Source organism: Molothrus ater, chromosome 3 (genome assembly GCF_012460135.2).
Source record: "Molothrus ater isolate BHLD 08-10-18 breed brown headed cowbird chromosome 3, BPBGC_Mater_1.1, whole genome shotgun sequence".
Classification (NCBI taxonomy): Eukaryota; Metazoa; Chordata; class Aves; order Passeriformes; family Icteridae; genus Molothrus; species Molothrus ater.
Window position 1 is genome coordinate 108,059,017 of NC_050480.2, and position 23,965 is coordinate 108,082,981.

General features: G+C 43.8%; 2 protein-coding genes across 5 annotated transcripts; one reads left to right on the plus strand and one right to left on the minus strand.

Moving 5' to 3' along the window:
- The first annotated feature begins 378 nt into the window (after positions 1-378).
- ENPP5 (ectonucleotide pyrophosphatase/phosphodiesterase family member 5) lies at positions 379-11,318 on the plus strand. Of its 2 annotated transcripts, none has more exons than XM_036379924.2 (4): positions 379-465; positions 2,315-3,184; positions 6,268-6,444; positions 7,756-11,318. In XM_036379924.2, exons 2-4 carry the CDS (start codon positions 2,320-2,322, stop codon positions 8,124-8,126), a joined length of 1,413 nt encoding a protein of 470 aa, XP_036235817.1. In that variant the 5' UTR covers positions 379-465; positions 2,315-2,319; the 3' UTR covers positions 8,127-11,318. The 2 variants fall into 2 exon arrangements, with proteins under 2 accessions (XP_036235817.1, XP_036235818.1); XM_036379925.2 differs by lacking the exon at positions 379-465 and adding an exon at positions 1,056-1,085.
- A 2,657-nt stretch (positions 11,319-13,975) lies between these two features.
- Positions 13,976-21,840, minus strand: ENPP4 (ectonucleotide pyrophosphatase/phosphodiesterase 4). Of its 3 annotated transcripts, none has more exons than XM_036380899.2 (4): positions 21,715-21,840; positions 19,176-20,040; positions 18,072-18,242; positions 13,976-15,819 (listed from the first exon to the last, which is right to left on the minus strand). In XM_036380899.2, the coding sequence occupies exons 2-4, from the start codon at positions 19,996-19,998 to the stop codon at positions 15,455-15,457; spliced, it is 1,359 nt and encodes a 452-aa protein (XP_036236792.1). In that variant the 5' UTR covers positions 19,999-20,040; positions 21,715-21,840; the 3' UTR covers positions 13,976-15,454. The 3 variants fall into 3 exon arrangements, with proteins under 3 accessions (XP_036236792.1, XP_036236794.1, XP_036236793.1); XM_036380901.2 differs by having other exon boundaries at positions 21,654-21,825; XM_036380900.1 differs by lacking the exon at positions 21,715-21,840 and adding an exon at positions 21,553-21,690.
- Positions 21,841-23,965: the final 2,125 nt, after the last annotated feature.

The window sequence follows — 23,965 nt, forward strand, 5'->3', positions numbered from 1 at the left end:
AGCCAGGTGGGGGTCGGGCTCTGCTCCCAGGGAACAGGGACAGGACAAGAGGACATGGCTCAAGCTGGGACAGGACAAGAGGACATGGCTCAAGCTGAGCCAGGGGAGGTTTCGGCTGGACATTAGGAACAATGTCTTCACAGAAATGATGATGAGGCACTGGAATAGGCTGCCGAGGAAGGCCGTGGAGACACCGTCCCTGGAGGTGTTCAAGGAAAGACTGGACATGGCACTGAGGGCTGCGGTACAGCTGGCGCAGTGGTGCTCGGCCACAGGCTGGATCTGTGCTCTCAGAGCTCTCTCCCGACCCAACAGACGCCGTGCCTCCGTAATTCCGTAATTAATTCCGTGTCCCCCTCCCGCCGGGCCCGCCCCGCGCCGTCCCGCCCCGCACGCTCTGAGTGACGGCGCCGGGGCCGCTCCCGGGCGGGGCCGGGCCGGACCGGCTGCTCCGCGGCCCCTCAGGTAACGGCGGCGGCTCCGGAGCTCGGGGGGTGCTCGGCCTCCTCCGGCCCGGGGCTGGTGGGGGCGTGGGCGCTGCGTGTGGGGAATGGCGGCCTGGGCTCGGCATCCGTGTGTGCTGGGCTCCGGCGGCCGCCGAGCGGGGCCAGGGGCGCTTCTCTGTCTGTCTTGTCCGTCTGTGTGTCCGTGTGGCAGCTCCTGCCCTTGGCAGTGCGGTGGGTTCGTCCCCCTGGAGCCCCTCGGGTCCCCAGAGTTTTGTGGGGCCGAGTTCTGCAGAGACCCAAGTCAGTAGATGTGCTTAGGCTGTATCCGCAGAAGAGCAGTGTGAGAAGGCCTTGGAAAAAAACCAAACCAGCCGTCATTTATTATTTATTGAGAGCATGCAGTTAAGGAATTAGAATAAAAGAATTATAGATCATTATGAGATCATTAGTAGTGTAAAATTCAGAAGCAGAGACTTGATTACACTTGAGAGGGCTTCAGTCCATACTCATCCCTCCCCAGAAAGGGGATTTATGGGCTATGTCTAATTTGGCAGCTGGGATTCCGATGAACACAACATTGTGTTGTCCCTTCGTCCTTCAGGTTCAGCTGGAAGAAATCCCCCATCAGGTGGATCTGAGGTAATCCACAGCCTTTGGGTCTGTGTTGCTTGCTGAAAGGGGAATTTCTGGAATGTCAGTTTGTTCTTAGCAGAATTCAAGGCCTGGATTTTAATTTTGGGAGAGACACAATTTTGGTGTAATGTTTGACTGCCTGCAAGTCGCAGAATCCTATAATCACAGAGTGGTTTGGGTTGGAAGGGACCTTAAAGCTCATCTCATTCCAACCCCCATGCCATAGACCGGGACACCTTTCACCAGCCCAGGTTGTTCCAAGCGCTGTCCAGCCTGGCCTTGGACACTTCCAGGGAAGGGGCAGCCACAGATCCCATTCCATTGTTGCAGTGGTATTCAGATGCTTGTCATACCGTAACTTCTTTTATTCACTAGGTTATTTATGTACTCTGAGTATTAAGATGGGTTTATTGGTTGCAAATTCACTGTTTTCCAGCTGAATTTCAGTGGTGATTTAGTCCCAGAGGATTGCTGAAAAATGGGAACCTAAAGGGAACTCTAAGGAATATTGGTATCACCCATATGCAGGATTGGATTGAGCAATATCTGGTCCTGTGGTTAAATGATGCCTGTTGAACAAAAAGTGAGGAATATTAGCATGAAATTTTAGGTCAGTTACAGACAGAGAAGTTCTGTGTGAGGGTTCTTACAGGGATCTTGCTTTGAGTAGTTATCTGAGTTTTAAACAAGAAATTGTTTGGGAAGAACAGGAGGAAACTGGGGCAGGGGAGCACAAGCCAGTGCAAAGTGAAATTATGTGTCATATTTTGTCAGATAAGGACATAATAAAGACTGTTAGATGAGGAATGCCTGTCATAGCTAGGAGGAGTCAAAATCCTTGAGTCTTATGATCAGAATTCGAATCACAGAATGGTTTGTGTTGGAAGGAACCTTAAATGTCATCTTGTCCCAAGCCCCTGGCATGGACAGGGATACCTTCCACCAGACCAGGTTGCTCAGAGCTCTGTCCAGCCTGGCCTCTCACACTTCCATGGATGGGGCAGCCACAGCTTCTCTGGACCTGTTCCAGGGCCTCACCCCCCACACAGTAAATAATCTCTTCCTAATATCTAATCTAACCCTGCCTTCTGGCAGTTTGAAGCCATTCCCCCTTGTCCTGTCACTGCATGCTTTTGTAAAATATATCTTAGAGGATATAAATACATAAGGAATATTTTAGCCACTCATTCTTAAAACTTAAGTTATGACTGACAACTTCTGCCTCTGCTCAACAGATGCCATGTTGCCTCAGAAGAGAGGACAGATGTCTTCCAGAATAGCCATGAGCAGTTACTGGAAAGTCCTGGGAATTTTCTTACTCTCTCTTCCAAGTGCGCCGTGTCTCCAGGCAGCCCAGCCCGGGGTGCTGCTGGTGTCATTTGATGGGTTTCGCTGGGATTACATCTACAGGGTGTCCACTCCCAACTTCCACTATGCCATGGAGAGCGGGGTGCACGTCAGGCAGGTGACAAACGTGTTCATCACCAAGACCTACCCCAACCACTACACCCTGGTGACAGGGCTCTATGCTGAGAGCCACGGCATCGTGGCTAACGAGATGTATGACCCTGTCCTGAACGAAACCTTCTCCCTGAACAAAATGAACACCCACAATTCCAAGTTCTGGGAAGAGGCCAGTCCAATATGGGTGACGAACCAGAGGGAAGGACATAAATCTGGTGCTGCTATGTGGCCTGGAACAGATGTGAAGATACATGGAGTCTTGCCTACACATTACATGCCCTACAATGAATCTGTTCCCTTTGAAGACAGGGTAGCAAAGCTCATCGAGTGGTTTACATCAGAAGAACCCATCAACTTCGGTCTCTTGTACTGGGAACAGCCTGATGAGTCTGGACACTTTCTGGGCCCAGAAAACCCACTTATGGGAGCGATAATCAGTGACATTGACAGAAAACTGGGCTATCTCATTTCTGAACTGAAGACAGCGAAGCTGTGGGATGTGATAAATGTCATAGTCACGAGTGATCACGGAATGTCACAGTCGTCCTCAGAAAGGCTCATTGAGCTCGATCAGTACGTGAGCAGAGAGCTCTATACAGTCATCGACCACTCCCCTGCAGTAGCCATTTTGCCAAAAGAAGGTAGGAGCTGCAGCAGTAACGTTCCTGAGGAGGTACTTGAGTATCCAAACTTCATAGACTGAGTTGATGGTAGCAGCACTGATGGCAGTAGGACATCAGCCTTGAACAAGGAGTACTTGCAGGATCCCTTTGTTCTTTTTGTGGGCTCTGCCAAAAGCCTGGATGAACTTTCAGAAAGTAAAAGGGAGCAAATCTGTTTGCTGTGTGCTAATATTGCCAAGGATCCTTTAGTCCTTGTGAGAAGTAAGATAATCTAATGGCATTATCAAGGCTGAATGGTGCTCTAGATAGATAACACCTGAACGTTACATATCTTGCCTTTCATCAAGATGCTGAAGCCATAGTGGAAGAATTATATTTCTAACTCAAACAGTAAACTGAGAACAGATGGGGATCTTTGATAAAAAGAAAGCCTGTGTTGTCTATTTGATTGGCTGCCAGCTATTGTAGTTCGCTGAGGTTTTTCCCCCCGTCCTGCTGAACAGCCAGGCAGTTACATTTATACCATTTTTATTTAGATAAAGGTGGGCAAGAACAATGTTGGAATCAAAATCTGAAATCTGGTTGCAGTCACCTAAGAGTTGCTGAGGTGTCAGGTGTATGTTTAGTGTCACTAATGCATCTGCTTTTTATTTTGATGATCAAGTACTGTAAACTACTTGGTGCAAAAATGTAAACCTGGAAAATAACACCCCTGCCCACACAAAAAAAGTGCTAATATGGAAGTTGAATTTCAAGGTGACCCTCTGGAAAGGTGTTTTTAAAGAATTCTGTAACATTTGCATGAGTAGTGGATAGATAGTACTCTGTATTTAGTGCCTAAGCAGGGAGAGTATTTTGCAGAATTAAGTGACCTGTAAGTCACTTAATTAAAGCCTGAACAAATGTGTCTTGTCATTTTTAATTTGAAGAATACTCCAGATTCAAATGTGAGTATGTCCAAACTGAGGTCTCTGCTGCCTGAGCAGTCAGGCCCTGTAGCTGGGTGCTGTTTCTCTCTGTGGTGATAAAAGAGCCAAGTTTGGAAGCTTCGTCCCCACAGAGGTTGTCCAAGATGTTCTCATTAACAAATAAAGAAGCTGTAAAAGTAAACTTCAGTGCTGACACCTCCCTAATGCAGTAAAGGAGAACTTTAAGATGTGTAACTTGATTCTCCTGTCTGCTAAATGCTGAAAAGAAACAGTGTCTCTGCTGCAATTAGATGACAGAACAATAAAAAAGCCATTTCAGTGGATTTCAGGAACAGCTTGGATTTGATTTTGCCCAGAGATTCAGGTATTTATTACACTACCAATAAACAAGAATCAGTTTTGAGCACAGCTAAAATTCTTTCCTTCAGTGGTACCAGATGTGATTTTTATTATAAAACAATGAGTGTCACTGTCAGTTCAGGTATGAGCTAATAAGTAAGCTAATTAAGTACATAACACTGATTCTTCACCTGCTATTCAATTTGTCTTTCTTAAACCAAAGGGATGGTAAAACTTTGTGAGATTGAGGAAAAGTTTGAATGCTTAAAAACGCTGCAATTTCTTTTAACTGTTTGACTATCTATTGCTTCCCCAAGAGATGGATTAAAGCCATTATTTACCCATGCTGGTGCATTACTGTGTGTGGAGAACTAGCTGTTCACAAAGAAGCTGTACCTGTACCACAGCTGGTGATGCTGGCCTTTTTCTTGCATTTAATATAAATATATTCATTCAAATCATTAGGGTAAAACCAAATTTGCTATATCTGGGACTTCTCCTCCCTGCTAGCCCAAATAGAAAGCTGGCATAGCAAAATTCACTTTATTACTAATATAGTCCTAGAAATGCTACATTAGAGCCCCTCTTCTTGTTGCTGTAACTATCTCTGATACCTTCACTTTTGCTGTCTCATCTTGACCTTTGTTTTGTTTCTTAATTTAGTGATTTTTTTTTTTTTGTGCCAGTTTGACATAAGAAACAATAATGTGTTTCCTTCAGAATGTATAAATTAATGTCTATTCCTTCAGATTTTCTATATTGGATTCGAGGAACTGAGGGGGAAAAGGAAAATGGTTTCTTTAGAAACATTGGCTACTTTCTCCCAGATTTTTTCCACTGATACCCATTCAAAACTCCATGGATACTGGAAATGGCAGTCTCAAAGGGGCCTGCAGACACACAGACACATTCAGCTGCATGTGTCACACAAATACTTACCTAAGTCAAGAGAGCTGAGGATTTGTTGTGTCACAGGAGTCTCTTGTGTGCACTCCACGGCTCTCAATAGGAATCTGGCCTTAAGTGGAGGTGGGGAATGAAGAAATTTGGTCAGATGTCAATTCCTGCACTTGCTTTGGTGTTCCTGGCTGTTTGTTCTGGTTCCTCCATTCTGTGCACTGGTGTTCCAGCCAGCTTGAACAACTGGTTGTGGCTCTTCAGTGGCTTTTACTGGAAAGGCAAGCTCAGAAACTGGAAATAAGCAAATAAAGGACTGGGGGTGGAAAATGCCTATTTATTCAGTGTCAGTAGAGCTCCTGAGGGTTTGTGCTCACTGTGACTAGGAAAGGAAAGGAGCAGGCACTAGGAATGCAGAGGAGTAGCTCATGCTGTTGGCTTTTACTGAATAATAAAGGAAAGCAACAAAGTGCTTTAAAATAGATTAAAAGTGTCACTTGCTGTCACTAGGTGACAGAATTTGGCCTGAATGCAGCCATTACCTCACAAACAGGTTTAGGAGGTGTCTTCTTGTTTTCAGGCATTGCACAAAGCTAGAAGGGTTTGGTTGCTTTTCCAGGAGTCAGCTGAATGCTTCCTAACTCATTCCTGTGAGAAGCTTACATTCTGATAACTGTGAAATTAGGGATTTTTCTAAAATTAGCAAGGCAGTAATTGCTTGGGAACAGGCTGTGAATTCTGGTGCTGAGGGGAACCTTACTGTGACTGAGGCTCTGGGTTTCTCACAGGAACTTCTGTGCACACACTGTTGTCTCTTACAGTTATAATTCACTTGTGGGAAAGTACATTTTGCCCTCTTATTTCAACTACTGATGAGTTCAGCAATCACACTGATATGTTTCATTTTTGTCTTTTGTCTCTTTTGTTTGTTTGAAGGCAAACTGGATGAAGTATATGAAGCTCTGGCCAACGCTCATCCCAACATGACTGTGTATAAAAAGGAGCAGATTCCAGATAGATTTCATTACAAACACAACCGTAAAATCCAGCCCATCTTAGCAGTGGCTGATAAAGGATGGGAAATTGTACAGAACAAGACTGATGGTTTTCTACGTGAGTATTCTGTCTTTATAGTGTTTTGCTGTATCTTCCAAGGCAGGGACCTTATGTGGTACTTTATCTCCTAGTATCAGCAACCAAAGTTCATTTTTTTTTTTTTTAAGGCTGGGAAGGAAACTAAAGTTAGTGAAATTTATAATTTTTTCCCCTGATGGGATGGGAAGCACCCTGCTGTTAGGGGAGGAGGATCTGCACTTACTGTTTCTTTAAACATTAAACTTGCTGAGATAAGATTGATCACATGTTTTAGTGGCCCCATACTTGAGGTCTTTCAGGATGTAGCAAAGCAACAAGCACTTCCTGAGAAATGAAAAAAGAAAGTTGCAACTGAATGCGTTGAGTAGAGAGTGAATAGGGTTGTTTTATCATGTTTTTCTTATTTACTGGAGAAGGGTTGGGTTGGAAGATACAAGAACATTTTCTGAAAGTTCTCACCTTGTCTCGATGCTACACTTGGAGTAACCTCATTCTATTGCTACCAAGAGTCTTTGGATATTGTGTTACTGCACACCGGTGATTTTCATTTGCCTTGGAGGAAAAAATGCATTCTAGGTGATTTGGAGGAATAAAACCCCCAACACTTTGAAGTTCCTCACCTTCCAGTTTTGAGATTTATTATAGGTAGCATGGAGGCAGTGAAGTCTAACTTCTTGGTAACCTAAAATACAGGTGTTACATGGTCAGTTCTTGCATTTCTAATTGAGAACCTTTTGAACTTTGCTGCTGGTTGTGAACTTGAAGTGTGTTATCAGCAAGACTTAACAAGATTTTCAGTGGCTGCTGAAAGCACCTTCTAGTGCCTGTGTGTTTGACACATTCCCAGTTTCTAATGCCCCTGTCAGGAGTGGGCACTGGACATCCACCAGTGAGTTCTTCTTCCTTGTTGAGGAGTTGATGGTGCACAAAACTGGACAAAATTTCAAAGTGTCTCCTTGGAGTCACATGGACAGTCTGACTCTACATGTTTGGTTTTTTTTTTAATTTTCTCTAAGAGATCTGGGCCAGTTGCAAAGTTGGTATTTTTCCTTGAGGAAAATCAAGGAAGTGTGGGTGTACACAGTGTGCCATTGACAATGAGCTCACTTTTCCCCCCCTCTTTGTTAAATAGTGCTCTCTGTTGTGGGTTTTTAGGTATTTTCTTTTTGTAGTTCTGAGCCTTGGTATTTGCTAGGAGACATTTGTGCTGTCAAAACAACCCTCTCTAAGGATGCTGTGCCTTTTCTGCATTCTGCTAATTCTAGGAAAATGTTCAATGCTTGTTTTGCAACTTTGGAATATTGACCTTTATCTATCTTTTATTTCTAGTTGGTAATCATGGATATGACAACACTGTACCAGAAATGCATCCCATTTTTTTGGCAGTTGGGCCTGCTTTCAGAAAGAATGCCACCAAACAATTCATGAATGCTACGGACTTGTACCCCTTACTGTGCCATCTGCTTGGCATCAGCCCACTGCCCAACAATGGTTCCTTCAATGCTGTGAAGGATATACTTGCTGAGAAAGTTCCTGGAGCCCGTAGTGCAGATTCCTACTCCACTGTGGTAGGAGTCTTCCTGGGCAGCTTGCTTGTTTTTGTTTTTACTGCAGTTTTTGTTAAGCATTTTGTCCTTGCCCAAGCAAATTCCATGCAAATCCGACACACTGAAGCTGCCCAGCCGCTGCTGCAAGATTAATAACAGCCGGGATTATTTCCTGTTTGGGGCTTAAAATAAGCCTATACAAAGAAAATAAACAGTGGAGGTGGATTAGCATGAATACGTGGAGTGAAAGGAGATGGATGCTGATCCCTTGCAACCAGGGATGGAGAGAGAGCATGTTCCTGTTTCACACTGCAGCCACTTCAGCTTCCAGGGCTTGAAGATATCCTAGGTAAACCTGGGGAGCTCTGTGTGTATGTAGACCTGTAGTGACAATAGACCTCAAATACCTTATGGCTATTTTTAGGGAGGTAACATCAACTGGGGTGCACCTCACAGACTATTAAAGGTGATTTCATTTCTCACCCTCTTTTTTGTTTTTTTCTTTGAGGCTTTTTTTTGAGTCTCTTTGATTTTAACAAGTCACTGAATGGTACTAAACTTCTTTGTTAGTATTTTCCTTCCCTGCCCAAGGAAGCTTTTGCATGGATCACCATGACACATAACTTGGTGGGTTAAATCCTGCAGGAAAGAACATTATTATTCAGCTAGGTCATGCAGTGCTAGGTGTCTAAGTTTAGAGTTACATATATTTCTTCAAATTACTGTATTAACTGTAGCCCCAAAATACAAATCTTAAGTGGTATTGCCTTTAGCAATCAGCATTAAACTGCTTGATGCTTAATGTTTTAAAAATTTGTTTAAGTAAATAAAGGTTTTTACCACTTTAGATATGATTTCAGGTAAATGTAGGTCTTTACTTTTTTTAATTTCCTGTACACTGCACTAAATTTTCTAGGAGTTCCATGCAGCTGGCAGGATAAAGACATGTACAAGCACCACACCTGTATATCCAAATGGAGTCTTTTGTATTTCTGTGGTAGTAAGGGAGGTGAATAAGTTAAGGAGCAAGGTTGCTCAGGCTGGTTTCAGAGTGTTGTCAGGCTTGTCCCTGGTCTGCTTCTGGAGATTCTGAGTTTGACCTGTGACTTGTGTTTTATCTGCTCTGTCTGGGTAGGCCTTGGAATGGCATGATCAGGATTACACATGCAGTTTAAGGGGCAGCTGTATAAATCTTAAGCCATAAATGTTCTTAAATCTGAAAAAGCACATTTTAATAATAATCAAAAAAAAGGTGTAAGACCGGAGTTTAATTTTCCAGAGGAAAACCTCTGTCAGGGAAAAATATTAATTCTGAGTCATCAAAGGTACATATTCTGATTGTGTGTGGCAATAAATCTTCTTGCTAGTGTAGCTGTGAAGTTTTTTGTGAGCTCAATTAAATGGTGAGAATCTGCTGACTAAATTTTGTATGAAAAACATTCTGAAGTGAGAAAAGTTGTCTTTTTGTCAGACTCCTCCTCTTCTCCCTGTGAGATGAGAGAGTGTTTCTCTGCACTTTGTTGCTGAGTACAATGCCTGAAGGAGAAAGAAACTTTCAAAATTAGTGCAGAAGTAGCAGACTGGGTATTTTTAAATGCAGTTCATGTCTGTATCCACAGCCCCCAGCAGAAGGCAAGGATGGGAACACCTCAGCTTTGGATGTGCTCTGCCAAACCAAGGGCTTGACAGTCAGTACTGCAAGGGGAGGGCTGGGGTACAAAACTCTTTTTGCTGGGCTAAATTCCAGACTTAATGAAGATCGGCTGTGTTCCTCTGTGATGGCAGGGACACTTGCTTAGCACCAAGCTGTCCTGCAGACAGATGTGGACATTTCCAGAGGCCACATTTGGATACAGGGAGTGCTTCAGAGGGAAGGCAATGAAATAGCCCAACTTAAGGGTTATGCTGAAAGTTCAGCTGTAATAGTAACTTTAGGAAGGCAGGAAAAATGCAGGTCTGTTAGAAGACAGCCCTTGATTTGTGGGATGTGTATGAAATCCTGTGAACTCCAGCTGACTCAGTGCTGTTACTGTGCTGTGAACTGCCTTGTTTTCCTGCATTGCCATTTTCTTAAGAAAACACTGAAGGAAAAGGTCTGTAAGGCTGATTCTTAGTGAAGCTGGCCCTTAGCTGTGCCTGAAGTTGAATTTGCTGGCACAGGTAAAACGAGTGCTGCAGGGGCTCCAGCTGAACCACACCATCTGTAACATGTTCACAGCAGTTTTCAGAGACCAGAGAAGTCTGAGCACAAAACCCAAACCTCTGAGTTGTTACTAATCCCTTCCCTACCCACCTTCCAAAAAGTGGATGGCACACAGCAAACTGATGCACTGAGTCCACCTTTTCTTGCTTATTTGCAGCTTAAAAATGAATAGCACAATGGTATTGTGTGTTTAAAGGAAGATCTGCAGAGTTTGATAAGGCAATAACAGTAACAATTGTCATAACAATGCCATAACCCTCACCTCTTGCTTCTGCACTTTGGAACATGTTGCTTTAGTAGAAATTCTTCTTATTGCAATAATTTCATAGCAGTGATCATGGCAGATGTAACAATAACTGGGTTGTAATCTCAGAGCTTTTCCTTAAACCCCACTTTTAATGGTGGCAAGTGTAGTTCTATCATCAGCCAAAGTGAGCCTTGATTTTAAGGAGGGGGCAAAGTTTGTCAGTGTTGATCAGTCATTTGGGACTTAGATTTACCTGCCCAAATATGCAGCAAGGACAGAGCAGTAGGTTTCCCCCAACAAAGGGTTTGGTAACAATAATACCAGAATGGGCTGGGGACACAAATGTGAGAATTGTTGATGTCATTGTTCTGTATTGCACTGTGAGGCCCTTCTTTGAGGAGGGCAAAATAAAACTTTGTAAAAAATGAAGGGAATCTTGTGGCATTTGGGTATTTCAGATTAGGATCAAACAATACCTTTTGTCTTAGGTGTATTTGCAGGTACCTCTTGGGTAGTTCCTTGTTAGGACATTTGCCCAACTGTTTTAAGTTGCTGGGTGTGAGCTCAATGAAATTGAAAGCACAGATGATGCCACTGGAGAAAAGTTGCGGCTTTTTCTCTGATGTGACATTTTTTCAGACACCTTTTTGTGTGGGGGGGATGTGGGATTTGGTTTCTGTGTATATGATACTTTCTATGATGTATAAACAAGTTTATTGGAAAGAGAATTTGAGTACACTGTGTACTGCTTGTAACTTAAAACTTGGAAACCAAGAATGATGCATGATGTGTTTCATTACTGACCTGTGGAGCATACAGATGTCAAATGTTTTCTTTGTTTCTTCTTGTTTGGAAATGCTGAAGTTAAAATACATCTTTGCTATAATGCTGTCAAGGATGGAGTGCTGGCTTCATTGAAAACACTTGTGGAAAACAAACTTGAACTGGGGAGAGATGACTGGGGAAGAATGGTTTCAACTTGTATGAATCCCAAATATTCCTTGGACTCTGCAGAGTGTATGGCTTTGTTAAAAATAACTGGAAGTGTGATAGAAGTTTGGAATTTTAGGTCACAGTTCTTATGTAACAGACTTCTTATTTCCCACCTTGCTGCCATATATGGAAAAGACAGCTATTGCTTACCAATAATGGGAATCCAATTTCTTTTACAAAAAAAAAAAATCTTCCAGACTTTCTTGGTCAAGAGCTGCAGTAATACTGCTACAAGAAATGCAGTCTCAAAATAAAAAAAAAAAAATTAAAAGCAGAAAAATCAGATTCATTAAATCACTTAGGTTGGAAAAGTCCAACCAGTAACCCAGAACTGCCAAGTCTGCTGTAAGATGAAATGTTGTACAAACTGACTTTTCACACAATCATAGAATAGTTTGGTTGGAGGGGACCTTAAAGATCAGCTCATTTCAACCCCCCTGCTCCCCTGACCTCTGTCAGAAGTGTAAACAGCACAATCTTGACCTGCATGTGGGAGAAGGACAAATGTGCAGTGCTTGGGTCCTGTTGTTTTGTAAAATGGAAATCCAACAGACTTACTTCCCAGTCTCCTTCCCTGCTTAAATAATGCCATGGATGCTGTGTTGGCCATACCTGTGCTGCTGTTTAAACCTTTCATGGCATGTTTGCTCTACAGTAAAGGTGACAGAGCATTATTAGATAGTAAACTACAAAAATTGTTGCAAGCACATGAAAATTATAAATTCAATAGGGGTACCAGCCTTTCCATAATGAAATCCTAATCTGAATCCTATTAACAAATCTCTATTACTGTTTTTTGCAATAAAAGATGCTACCATGCATGTTACAGCAAATATCTGTCCCTGTGGTCTGGTCCTTGGAGGTACACAAAGTTGCTTTATTTTCACAGGCAGTGTGTAGGCAGCAAGTTACTGAAAGCAGTGTTTCAGAGCTGTAGTCAGGTGAAATCAGCTCAATTCTGGAACTGTTTCTATGATGCCAATGCCCAAAAAGCACAGAACCCCAGAGGGGTTTGTTTTAGGGCTGCTGTACCCAGTGTGGAGTGTCCCTGTGTGGAGGCAGTCAGTGTAATGAAACATCTGCTTTCAGTGCTGGAAGTGTCACTAAATATCCCCTATTCCCCTCTAAACTGCAAAGCCAGTTAAGGGTAGGAACTTCCCTTGAATTAACCTGCCCTATGTGACCATTGCTGAGTTGTGTCCATTTAGCAAGTCATGAAATGCTGTCACACACTACTCTCCCTTTACCACAGCCTTGAGGAAGCACAAGCCACAGCTGTGCTGTACTTGCTCTGAACGGCTGCCCAGAAGGAAATCAGCCACTGGCTTTCATGAGAAATACTTCACACAAGCCAGAATGAGGCAGTGGAAATGTTTTGTCATGTTTAAGTCTCTGTTGTTAAAAATAATCATCCTTAAATAATCAATTGCATGTCTTAAAGACAGAAAGATGCTTTTTCTAGATTTGTTCATGATCTGTATGAAAGTGGATGTACAAGAGCTACTGTGAAACCCTTTGTGCCAGGAAGAACACTCAGCACCTTTACAGACCACACCACATCTTTGAAAATGAAAATAATCAACAGTGCAACTGGAATATAGTTTATCTTACTTCACACTGAAACTTCCTCTTTAAACCCTTTCCACAGGAGCACTGTCTCATCTTCCTGCTAAAGGGAGGAAGGCCAGAGGGTGATCAGGATTTCTACTAGACACAGCCACTTGCTGGTTTCACAGCAGCTCAGTGCCTGTAGCAGTTCTCATCAGAAGGGGCTGCCTTAGTGCCAGGAGTAGAAATGCATTTAGACCTTGATTTCCCCAGCTGCAACAACATTCCTATTTCAGGTCAGAGTTCTGCCATCCTCCTTCAGTCAGCATTTACAGCTCTGGTCACCAAAGCCTTGCTGGTAGCTTTGCCACCTGCCTGGATGCACAGAGGAACTGAGAGCACATCAGCCACTCTCTGTGTGACAGCTGCTGGGGGGAAGGAACACAGTGGAGAAAATACTGTCCTAATCAGTTTTAGCTTCTAGAAAAGAACCCCAAACTCACAGGTAGAGGAGAGGATGTTTGCCAGAAAGGTAAAGTCAGTCAAACCTTTCCAAACGCAGGTAATGCAAAGCATCTCCAGTAATTCTCTGAGTGACCCTCTGAGGATCCCAATTAGGATTAGCAGAATTACCAGAACGTAACAAAACTCTCTCCAACACAGGAATTCAAGCATCCTCCCTTTTACAGCATGTCTAAGCCTAGGTTCTAGGCTTAGACACATTCCCTGCAGCACATTCCCTTTGTAGTTACTCATTAACCTGACCTCTTGGTGCATGTAATTAATTAATTTAAATATGACAGGATGAGGAAGTGACTCTGTGTTCAGTCCAGCTACTGCTCTAGAATATCAACAGGCTAAAATCCAGTACCCTGTCAGTAACAGCACAGATATTTCAAGGGGCCTGAGCCTTTTCCAATTCAGCTGAACTCTTTCAAATTCAGATCAATTCAGAGTAAAGCATTAGTAAGTAATAATTAGTAGTTATATAAAAAAAAAAGGCAGAAGTGGTTAGATTTTAGATTGTGTTTTTAATCAAGTACAATGGAATCCCTAGAGAGGAAGACACACATTACTACAACTTCCACATATTTGTAAAACTCAAGTTTATTTTTTCCAGTGGGCAGTTCAAAGTAACTCCTTCCCTCCAAAGTTCTTGCTCCCTCCCTGTTGGATCACTAAAAGGCTGTGGCCAACACCAAACTGCAATGAATCTGAAGTTGTGAAAGAGAAACCCCCTTGCTACCAGGTATCTCTGTCACTTTGTTTTTTAAAGCCATCAGACTTGTAGGAGAAGGACCTGATAACTGTAGTTCTCTTTTTGGGTTAGCAATAACAATATTATCTCACTGAAAGATAAGGTATCATTTAAGGCTTTCTCAATCAAACTATTTTTTTATAGCAGGTTACTAGATGACCATTAGCAAAGAATCAAGAGTTTCAATTAAGAGAACAGTTAGCTCTGGTCTTCAGCAGGAATTTGCATCTATGTACCTCAAGCATTATAGAGAATTTATTTTTAAATTAAGATCTGCTAACTTCCTCCTCTTAATTTCCTGGGTTTAAAATACAAGTTTGAAATCCTTGCTTGATGACATGCATATCAAACTTTCAGTTGTTGCTTTTTGGCACAACAGCCTTCAAGAGACAATTATGAGCTGGTACCCAGGGCAGAACCACCTTTATCTCAAGACGACCTTCAGCAGAATTTACTCCTGAGAAATTTCTGATAGGGTGCAGGAGCAGTGATTTTACACTACAGCTGATGTAACTGAGTCCCAGGTTAAACTGACTTTCTTGAGATAAGGCAGTGGTGCCATACCAGCTGGACCTGTGGATCGAAGTCATCCAGAGACACATATCCAGGAATGCCAGAGCCATGTGTCCAGGCTTGTAAGTGCTGAACCACATAGTTTATTGCTCAAATACAAGAGATATGCACCAGTTCTTTAATCACTTACTTCTATTTTCTTTCTCAGAAATTTCTTACTACATTGCTGACTTAGGGTAGAAACAGAAGTCTCAGATCTTCTCTTTCCCCAAATTTAAGGACACATCAGCATATACTCTCTAAACAAAACTAACTCCTAACTCTCAATAAAGTTTTTCTTTCCAACACAGCTGCAAGAACACTAAAAGTAGTCAATATTAATTTAATACAAAAAAGCAATTATCATTTACAAATATTAAAATTCACTTTGTCTATTCTGGCTAGTCACACTCTGGAGTCTCCTTCTGAAAGTGTTCAGAGACTTGAATGAAAAACTAAGCATCCTTATTTTGTTAAGCATCTCTTCCAGTAAAAAGCCACCTGTTCACCGTCTGGTTGTGAAAATATTTTTATATTACACTAGTCACACAAATCAGCAGGGTCTGGCTGTACAGTATTTTACACAGATAAAGTGCATAAACAAAGAATGCCATCCAGTGCAAATTGAAACTGTTCTCCTGAAATCCCAAGGCAGGAAGTGAGGGGAGGCTCCCTCTGCGCTATCCAATCAAAGGATCGTCGTCATCGCTCTGTAACTGGAGCCGGGCAAAGGGCCGGGAGGGAGCCACTCTGTTCTTGGAGATGATGATGATGCAGGTGAAAGTGCTCAGTACCATGAAAACCCCGATGATGATCCCAATGGCCTCGGGCACGCTGATGCACCACTGGTCAGCCAGCAGGCACTTGGTGTTGGCGAAGGTGCCGTTGTGGGGCCGCGGGGCCAGCCCCAGCACGTGGCACATCATGGGGTAGATGTCCACGTTGGCCAGGCTGCCGTGGCTGGAGCCGCGCCGGAAGGCCGGACCGCGCGCGGCCAGGAACGGGTGCATGCTGGGCAGGGCGTTGTCATAGCCGTGGTCCCCCACTGCAGGGGGGCAGAGCACACAGTCACTGTCACAGCCACTGCTCCCCTGCCCCATCTCCCCCACCCCCAAAGCACGCGTGCTCACCAAAGGTTAATGCTCAACAGAAAAGCAGCTGTTGGATCAACCGCAGAAGGAAGGCAGAGTTTCTTCCCTCTTCTCCCAAACCCCACAAGTCTTTTCCCATACTGGCCTTTCTACATGGTTCTCACTCCTATTAATCTCTTTTCCTTTCAGTGCTTAACACTTCCAGTGTTCCCCTTGCTATTCTTCATGCCAAAGTTGAAAGGGAGGTTGCCATTCCACAATGAGTCAGTAGATAGAATGCAAATTTTTTACTCCTCAGATTTTGGAAAGTCATCTCTCCTTGCAGAGTGGACATTTTAATTACTTATTAAAAATCAGGCACCTTTCCCTTGATAGTGCTCAGTTTGAGCATATGAAATACCCTCAATTCATGCTTATCAGATAAAGTACTTCAGCTGAAGGGACACCCAGAGAGTCAAAATCAAAAGACAAAGGATCACTGTGCCTCTGGCAGGCACACAGCAAAACCTTTGTGGCTATAAGGTCAGGAGAACTTGGACATCTGGTAGGTTTTGAAGACTATAAGCAGCTGAAGAGCAGCCATTGTCAAATTTCCTAACAGCATTCCTGAAAAACCTGTCCAAGGTGCCAGAAGTCTCTCACAGCACAGTATTTGAGTGACTGCATTTGAGTCCATTTCTTAGTAACAGTGGAGGGATATCCCTGAGAACTGTTTCCTTGGGTGCATCCCTGAAGCTTCTGATGCAAAACATCCAGATTCCAACTATTATGTCACACTCACCGCTTCACTGAGCTTCCTCTCTAGCCCTTTTTAATGTTTTCCACCATTCTGTTTGTTACCACATCTTGTTTGTTTTGACTCATGGCTGCCACTTTGTCCATGAAGACAACCTTAAACAGGCTTTTAGGCTAAAACCTCCCCTGCCTGATTCTGGGAAGCCTTCACAAATAAAACTGATTTGAAAAGAGATTTACTTCAACTGATACAATGTTGTTCCTTATAAATATTCACTTACTAACTATTTTTAAGTACATGAATTGAATCTAAGCAGAAACAAGAAAAAGAGAACTCTGATCAGAGAACACCTGTGCTACATGTTGCCAAATTGAAGATAATTGTAGCAAATCCGTGGGGAAATTAAAATATAAACGCATCCTGTATTAAACAGTAGTACTTCTGTACAAATACTGAAAAAACCTGAACTTAATTCTGCAAAGGGCAGACAGTAAAATCAGCTAAACTGAGTGCAACCAGGATTTCACACCACTCAACACCCTGTGCCTAACAGCAGTCATACAGGGAAGTATCCAGGAGGGATATCCCTGACCTTACGAACCAGGTGAGCTGTTGGCTGCTCAGAAACTTCCCAGAAGTTGGTACTTCTGTATTTAATTTCTGTTAATGGATTTTCCTACCAAGAATCTGTCTAATCACTTTCTGAACACACATATACACACACACACACTCTGAGCCTTCTTCTGCAACCAGAATTACAGGTTGAATTTTCATACTATTAAAACAAGGAAATCTATCTGGAATTTCTTCTTTGAGATACACTTTCATGTGACTGTTGCATTTTTTTCTATAAATTATCCATGCCTGTTGTCTGCCAAAAAAAACCCTGCATATGGAACACCTGGAAATATATACACCTACATATACACACACACAAAAAACCATATATATGTGTGTGTAATTTGACATTCTAGCAGGAAGAAAGTGCACAGCATAGCAAGACACTGAGAACTGACACCTGTTGAGTTTTGTCTTTCAAACATGCTGCTGGGTTCCTACTATTTTTAGTATTTCCTGCCATTTATTTTCATTCCCTAGAACATGTACTGTAATATTAAATGTTGTGTGTTGCATGCTTTGATTTGTGCACCCCTACATATGTATTTTATATACAATAAAAAGTCAAACCACACTCCAGGGAAAGCTTGAGACAGACTGCTAACCTGCCTAAGATAACTCAGGCTATTAAGTCGAACATGTCAAAGTGTTTCAGCCAACAGAATGTTCCCCATCTCCTCCCCATCTGTTAAACACTCCAGGCTCAGGCTGAGAACGTTCTAGAAAATGCTGCATTATTCCTAAACCTGCACAGTGTCAGGACTCCCCTCACTAAATGAGAACCACCCTGCAGCTGGCTGGAGTAAAACAAGGCAGTTTACCCACACAAACCACAGAGGAACACACACTTACACTTGGAAAGGGACTCGTTCTGTACGATTGTCCAGCCTTCATCTGCAACCAGGATTATGGGCTGGATTCTCTTGTGATGGCGATAATGGAATCTGTCTGGAATTTCTTCTTTCAGGTAAACCTTCATGTGACTGTTGCAATTTTTGAGTAAGTTATACACATCTTCTTTGTCTGCCAAGGAAAATATTGCGTGTGAAACAGATGGAAATTAACTCCTGTTTACTACAATTAATCTGTCATTAAACCTAAGATCCATTACTTCAAAATAATTAATAATTTTTAAAAAACACATAGAAAAGGAATTTTTCGGTGTCCCTTATGAAATGCTGCAACGGTTGACGTGAATTTCAAAATTTGCTTTCATTTTAAATCAGACTCCTCCCAGATGTGGGTTTGGACCTACAACTCAACTTACCATCTGGGCTTGAAGGGCAAAATTCAAGCAGAGAAATCAAGAGAAAGCAATCACCCCCTCAAGTAGACAATATTTTACCCAATGCAGTAATTTTTTTTTGTTTTGTTTTTACTGTAGGAATCACTTTGTTCATTAGTCTGACCACAGAGAGGCCAGCAATGTCATGATTTCAGACATGCCTGCTGGGGACAACTCCAAGACACAAAAATGGAATTCATGGTACAAAATCTTAGGTTTCACTCCCAAAAACAGAAGTGGTAAAACAATCAAAGTTGGGAGACTAGATTTTTACTTGGAAACTTACACAATGACATTTTTTATTCTGAATAAACACATGGGTTTATTTCATGCTCACTGTGAATCACAGCTGCACAGACTGAAGTGAGCATCAACAGAGCAGGCAAACTAAGTACCTACCTACTTTCTCAACCACCTGTACCAGGGTTATCCTTATCAGCCACAGCAATTTGACAAAAAACTCTCCTTGTCCCACTGATTGTCAAAACAAACTTCCAAATAAAAATAAGCCATCATTCTTTAGCTTACTCCTTATGCAAAAGTTTTGCAACATGAACTCCATAGGTTTTGCAAAAGATGAGAACAGCCTAGCATACTGTGTACTTTTTAGAGGCAAGATCAAGGTTTAATTCTCAGTATATGCCTTAAAAAATAGCCAAACCCAAACATACTCTGCCTTGGCAGCACTGCAGCAACAGGAGTCCTGTCTATCAGGGTGTAGTTATTGCGCCCGAGGCATTTGTCCAGGACAATCAGCCTCTCTGCAGAGCAGGAGGCCATTCCATGGTCACTTGTTATTATGACATTTACAGTGTCCCACAGGCCCGATGCCTTCAGCTTGTTCATAAGGAAACCAACGTGTTTATCCACTTCTTCCAACACTCTGTGCATGTTCTGGGTGTCGCTTGGGCCATACTTGTGCCCACTCGCATCTGGTTCTTCCCAGTAGAGCACAGCAAAATTGACCACTGGGTCAGAGCTGTTCAGCCACTCCACAATTCTCTCCACTCGCTCCTCAAACTTCACAGAGAAGTTGTACTTCATAAAGAAATGAGGGGTTGTGTTGTTGATTTTTACATCACTACCGGGCCACATTGCAGCAGCACTTGCTCCCTTTCCCTGCTGTTGGTTTGTTACCCAAATTGGAACTGCATCATTCCACCAGAAGGGATCTGAATCGTTGAACTGTGAAAAATATTTCTTGGCATCAGCATCGTACATGTCATTAGCCACAATGCCATGGCTTTCCTCATATAAACCTGTCACTATGGTGTAATGGTTTGGGAAGGTCTTGGTGATGAAAGCATTCTTGACTTCTTTTACAAGCACACCATCCTCAATGAATTCCTGGAGGTGAGGAAGTTTGTAGGTTTCCAAGTAGTCAGCCCTGAAGCCATCAAAGGACACGAGGAGCAACTTGGGTACCGAGTCACCAGCTGAGCGAGCGCAACAGAGGAGGATTCCAGCAAAAAACAACATCAACATCGAGCTCATTGTGGAGACTTTGAAGTGCTTCCAGCAGGTAATCAGATGCACCTGAAAAATTTAAACAGACAAGGATGTAACCAAAACAATTCTACTGTGACCAGTTTAACTAGCTATACATTATAGACATCTTCCTTCCAGAGGGTAATTTCAAAACACCCAGTCTAAACAACCACTCGATTCAGCAGTGGATTTCCCTACTGACTGCAGAGGTTTCTCACAAATTATCAGTTTTTCATATATTAAAATAAATGTGCAGCGAGATTTTTTTCCACTGAAGACTAAATGAAAGGAAGAATTGTTTTCTTTTGATCAGTTACTCCATTGTTGTGTGTGTCCTATTCCAATTCTACATTCCAAGACAGAAAATCAGTATTTTTCCAAGCACAGGCACAAGGACTTGAACAGCTCCAGACCCACATTTAAGAGTCCTCTGCAGCCCTAAATTCTTATTACACATCACTGTTAATGTCAGAAGCCTTTTTCCTACTATAATTGTAGTTTTCCTTTTTCATCTCACTTTTCCTTACAGTTTCCACCCTCTAGAGTTGCTGGAAGACTTTTCAGCCTTTCAACAGTCACATTTACTCATTGCTCATTCCATACACAGAACTGTCAGGAGTAACTTCTCCTTTCCTTCTAAGCTGCTCTACATCTACCATAACAGCATTTAAACCTGTCCTTCTTACACCACACTTTTCTCTCTATAAAAAAACCCAAAATTAATAACCTTAGCTATGAGGTAAGTATTTCTCAGCAAGGAATTAATGGTTATGAGTGCCAGGTACAATCTGTAAGCTTTGACCCTCTCTTAATGTATTATGTGTGACTTAAGCACTTTATTTAGGAAGCTACAGAACGATGCTCTGTCTTTAAAAGAGGAAACGAAGCTCCAGGTTTCACAAAACCTTCTGCAATGTTGTTAGGCAGTTTATTTGCTTCTCAAGAAGAGCCCCATTCCAGCAATTTTTCCCTTTCTATTTCTTTTATCCTTTATCTTCCTTTATGTGCAGACAAACTGTGATTCTAGGAGGCACAGCAGCTGCCTTCCCAACATTTTTAACATCAGTCCTTCCCGCAAGCTCCTTAAAACAGCAGGGTTATTTTAAAGGCGTAAGGAGCTTTAATGTTAGCTGTAGCTTTAGCAGTGACGGGAATTCAAAGCACGGGAAGCCACCCCCTGCCCCGGTCTCCAACAGTTAAATTGTCTGCAGAAGATACAAAAGTTACAAGGATTGTCAAAAAACAGCACTAAGGCAGCTCTTAGCACCGAGGACTTGGAGGACACACGCCTTTTAAAGAAGAAAAGGAGAAAAGAAATGGGAAGCGCAACGCAGCGGCGAGATCACCCCTTCGATGTTGTCAGGTGCTTTAGAAAGCAGAACCAGAGTTTTCCACAGCGCAGTAAGAGGCAAACCCGCGGCGTTCCCTTGGAAATGCTCCGCAGCTGCTCAGCACTGCTGTTTTTATACACGAGTGGCACGTTCTAACCAAAAATTAACTCTGCCCCAGGCAAACCCAGCAAAGCAAGCCAGCTGTGAAATACCACCAACACCAGTCCACCTGCTCCCGGACCTCCCGACCAGGTTTTGGAGTGGCTCGGCTGGGTCAGAACGGAGGTTATTCTGCCTGCAAAGCGCGCACACGCAGCACCGCCGACCAACCGGGCGCTCCGGGTCGGGTTCCCCCGCGCCTGTCCCTCATCCGCACTCGGACCGGGCTCACCGTCCCCACAGCCTCCCGCCGCGGGACACCCCGGTCCCCGCCGGGGCCCCGCCGTGAGGTCCCGCAGAGCTCTGGCTCTGCTCGGGCCGGGACGCGCGGGCGGTACCGGAGGTGACCGGGGGCAGCGGGGACGGGGGTTCAGCGCCTGCGCACCCGCCGCCCGCACAGCCCCAACCGGCAACTGACGGGCCTTGAGGGGGGGCGCGGGAGCCCGTCGGTGAGCGCGGCCTCCGCCCGCTGTGATTGGCTGAGGGCCCGCTGGCGGGAGATCCGATTGGCTGCGGCGTGAGGGGCGTGGCGCTGGGATGAACGGCGGGGGGGGGGAGCGGGAAGTGAGAGGGGCCGGGGGGGGGGGGGGGGGAAGTACGCGCGCTATGGGAGCAGCGGGGAATTTCTGTGACTGAAGTGTCACAGAGTCAATTAGATGGAAAAGAGCTCTGAGATTGTCGACCTCAACCTATGGCCGGCGACCACTTTGTCAACTAGACCATGCCTCTCAGTGCCGCGTCCAGTCTTTCCTTGAACACCTCCAGGGACAGTGACTCCACCGCTTGCCCGGCAGCCCATTCTAATGTCTAACTGTTGGAGTACCCTTTTTGTGAAGAAATTATTCTTAAGGTCCAACTAAAAACCTCCCGTGGTGCAGCTTGACACTATGACCGTCCTGTCCCTGTTCCCTGGGAGCAGAGCCCGACCCCCACCTGGCTGTCTCCTCCTGTCAGGAGTTGTGCAGAGCCAGAATATCCCCCGAGCCTCCTTTTCTCCAGGCTGAGCCCCTTTCCCAGCTCCCTCAGCTGCTCCTCCTCAGGCCTGTGCTCCAGAGCCTTCCCCAGCTCCGTTCCCTTCCCTGCACACGCTCCAGCCCCTCAATGTCCTTCCTGAACTGAGGGGCCCAGAACTGGGCACAGCCCTGGAGGTGACCCCAGCAGTGCCCAGCACAGGGGACAGTCACTGCCCTGCTCCTGCTGCCACCCACCGGGATGAAGGGGCAGAGCTGAGGGGAGCCATGGGGGCTGTGGCATGAACCCTCCCAAGGAGAGCAACGCGGTGTTTCCAGGGAGCTCAGGGGTTTGTCAGGGATGTGTTGTACCCCCGGCGCGGGATGCACAGCTCACTTTGGGGCTGTTTGCTGCGCTTCCCATTGCTGTAGAAGGGCACCGTGAGGTGAGGCTGCGATGGGACACGTCCTTGGGAGTGCCCCGGTGTTTTCCCAGCACGCCCATAATTTGCCTCCTGCCTCCTTTGCAGGTGCCCGGCAGCCCCAGGCTGTCACCTTTTCGAGGCCGTGCTGCTTGTCACCATGACTCCTCCATGACTCCGTCTCCCTTTTGGTCACACAGCTCTGTAAATTGGATGTTCGTATTCTTTCACGCACATTGCCTTTTTGTGGTCTCTTGTGGGAAAAAAAAAAAAAAAAATTGTTTACCCTAAAACTCAGAATACAGTCAGGAAATAGTCAGGTGTTGCTGAATGTACTCTGAGTGCCACTGCAGCAGAGTGTACTACAATGAGTTGAGATTTATTTTGGGTCCTGGTGTAAGTTTGCTACATAAATTAAGGCAAATAGTTTACATTCCCATGGTTTCCTTTTATTATGAGAAGGGATTAGTAATTCTGCAAAACCTGTTAAGTTACTGGGGCTGACAAACCATGAGACCAGCTCTATGTAAATAGAGGAATGAAGCATCCTTTAATAGCACAGAGCACAAATCATCACTATTTTAAATTTCATCCTAAAAACTGAGAAAAAGACATGCTTATAGCTTCATAACTGATTGAAGTGGATCTGAATTTCATTCTGTATACCCTGCTAGATGTTTATTCTGCAGTGTAGATTTCAGCTTGTTTCTTCCTGATGGCTTTCACATATGTATGAGTTAAGCAGGTTTTGCTACGTGTGTGTGCCAGCTGTGGAGTGGCTCTAAAATGTGGTACAATAGGCTGAATAAAGTGACACACCCCTGATTCACCTTGATTTATGGAATGTAGCAGGTGTGGCAAAACACAGGCCTGTAAAAGAAGGAAAAAAACATCTCCAGCTACTCAGGGGTTATGTGTCAAGTTCAAGTCAAGGTCCTTCTGGGTTTTTTTTCCTCTGAGTCTCTTTTTGATTACACAAATTCAGCTTTGTGAATATGCACATGGCAGCTGATCATGTGGAGGAGGGATACGTCCTTTATAAATGACTTTGTTGTATTGCCTTAAAAATATTTTTTACACAGAGTGAACTAGAGCTCCAGGGAATGTATAA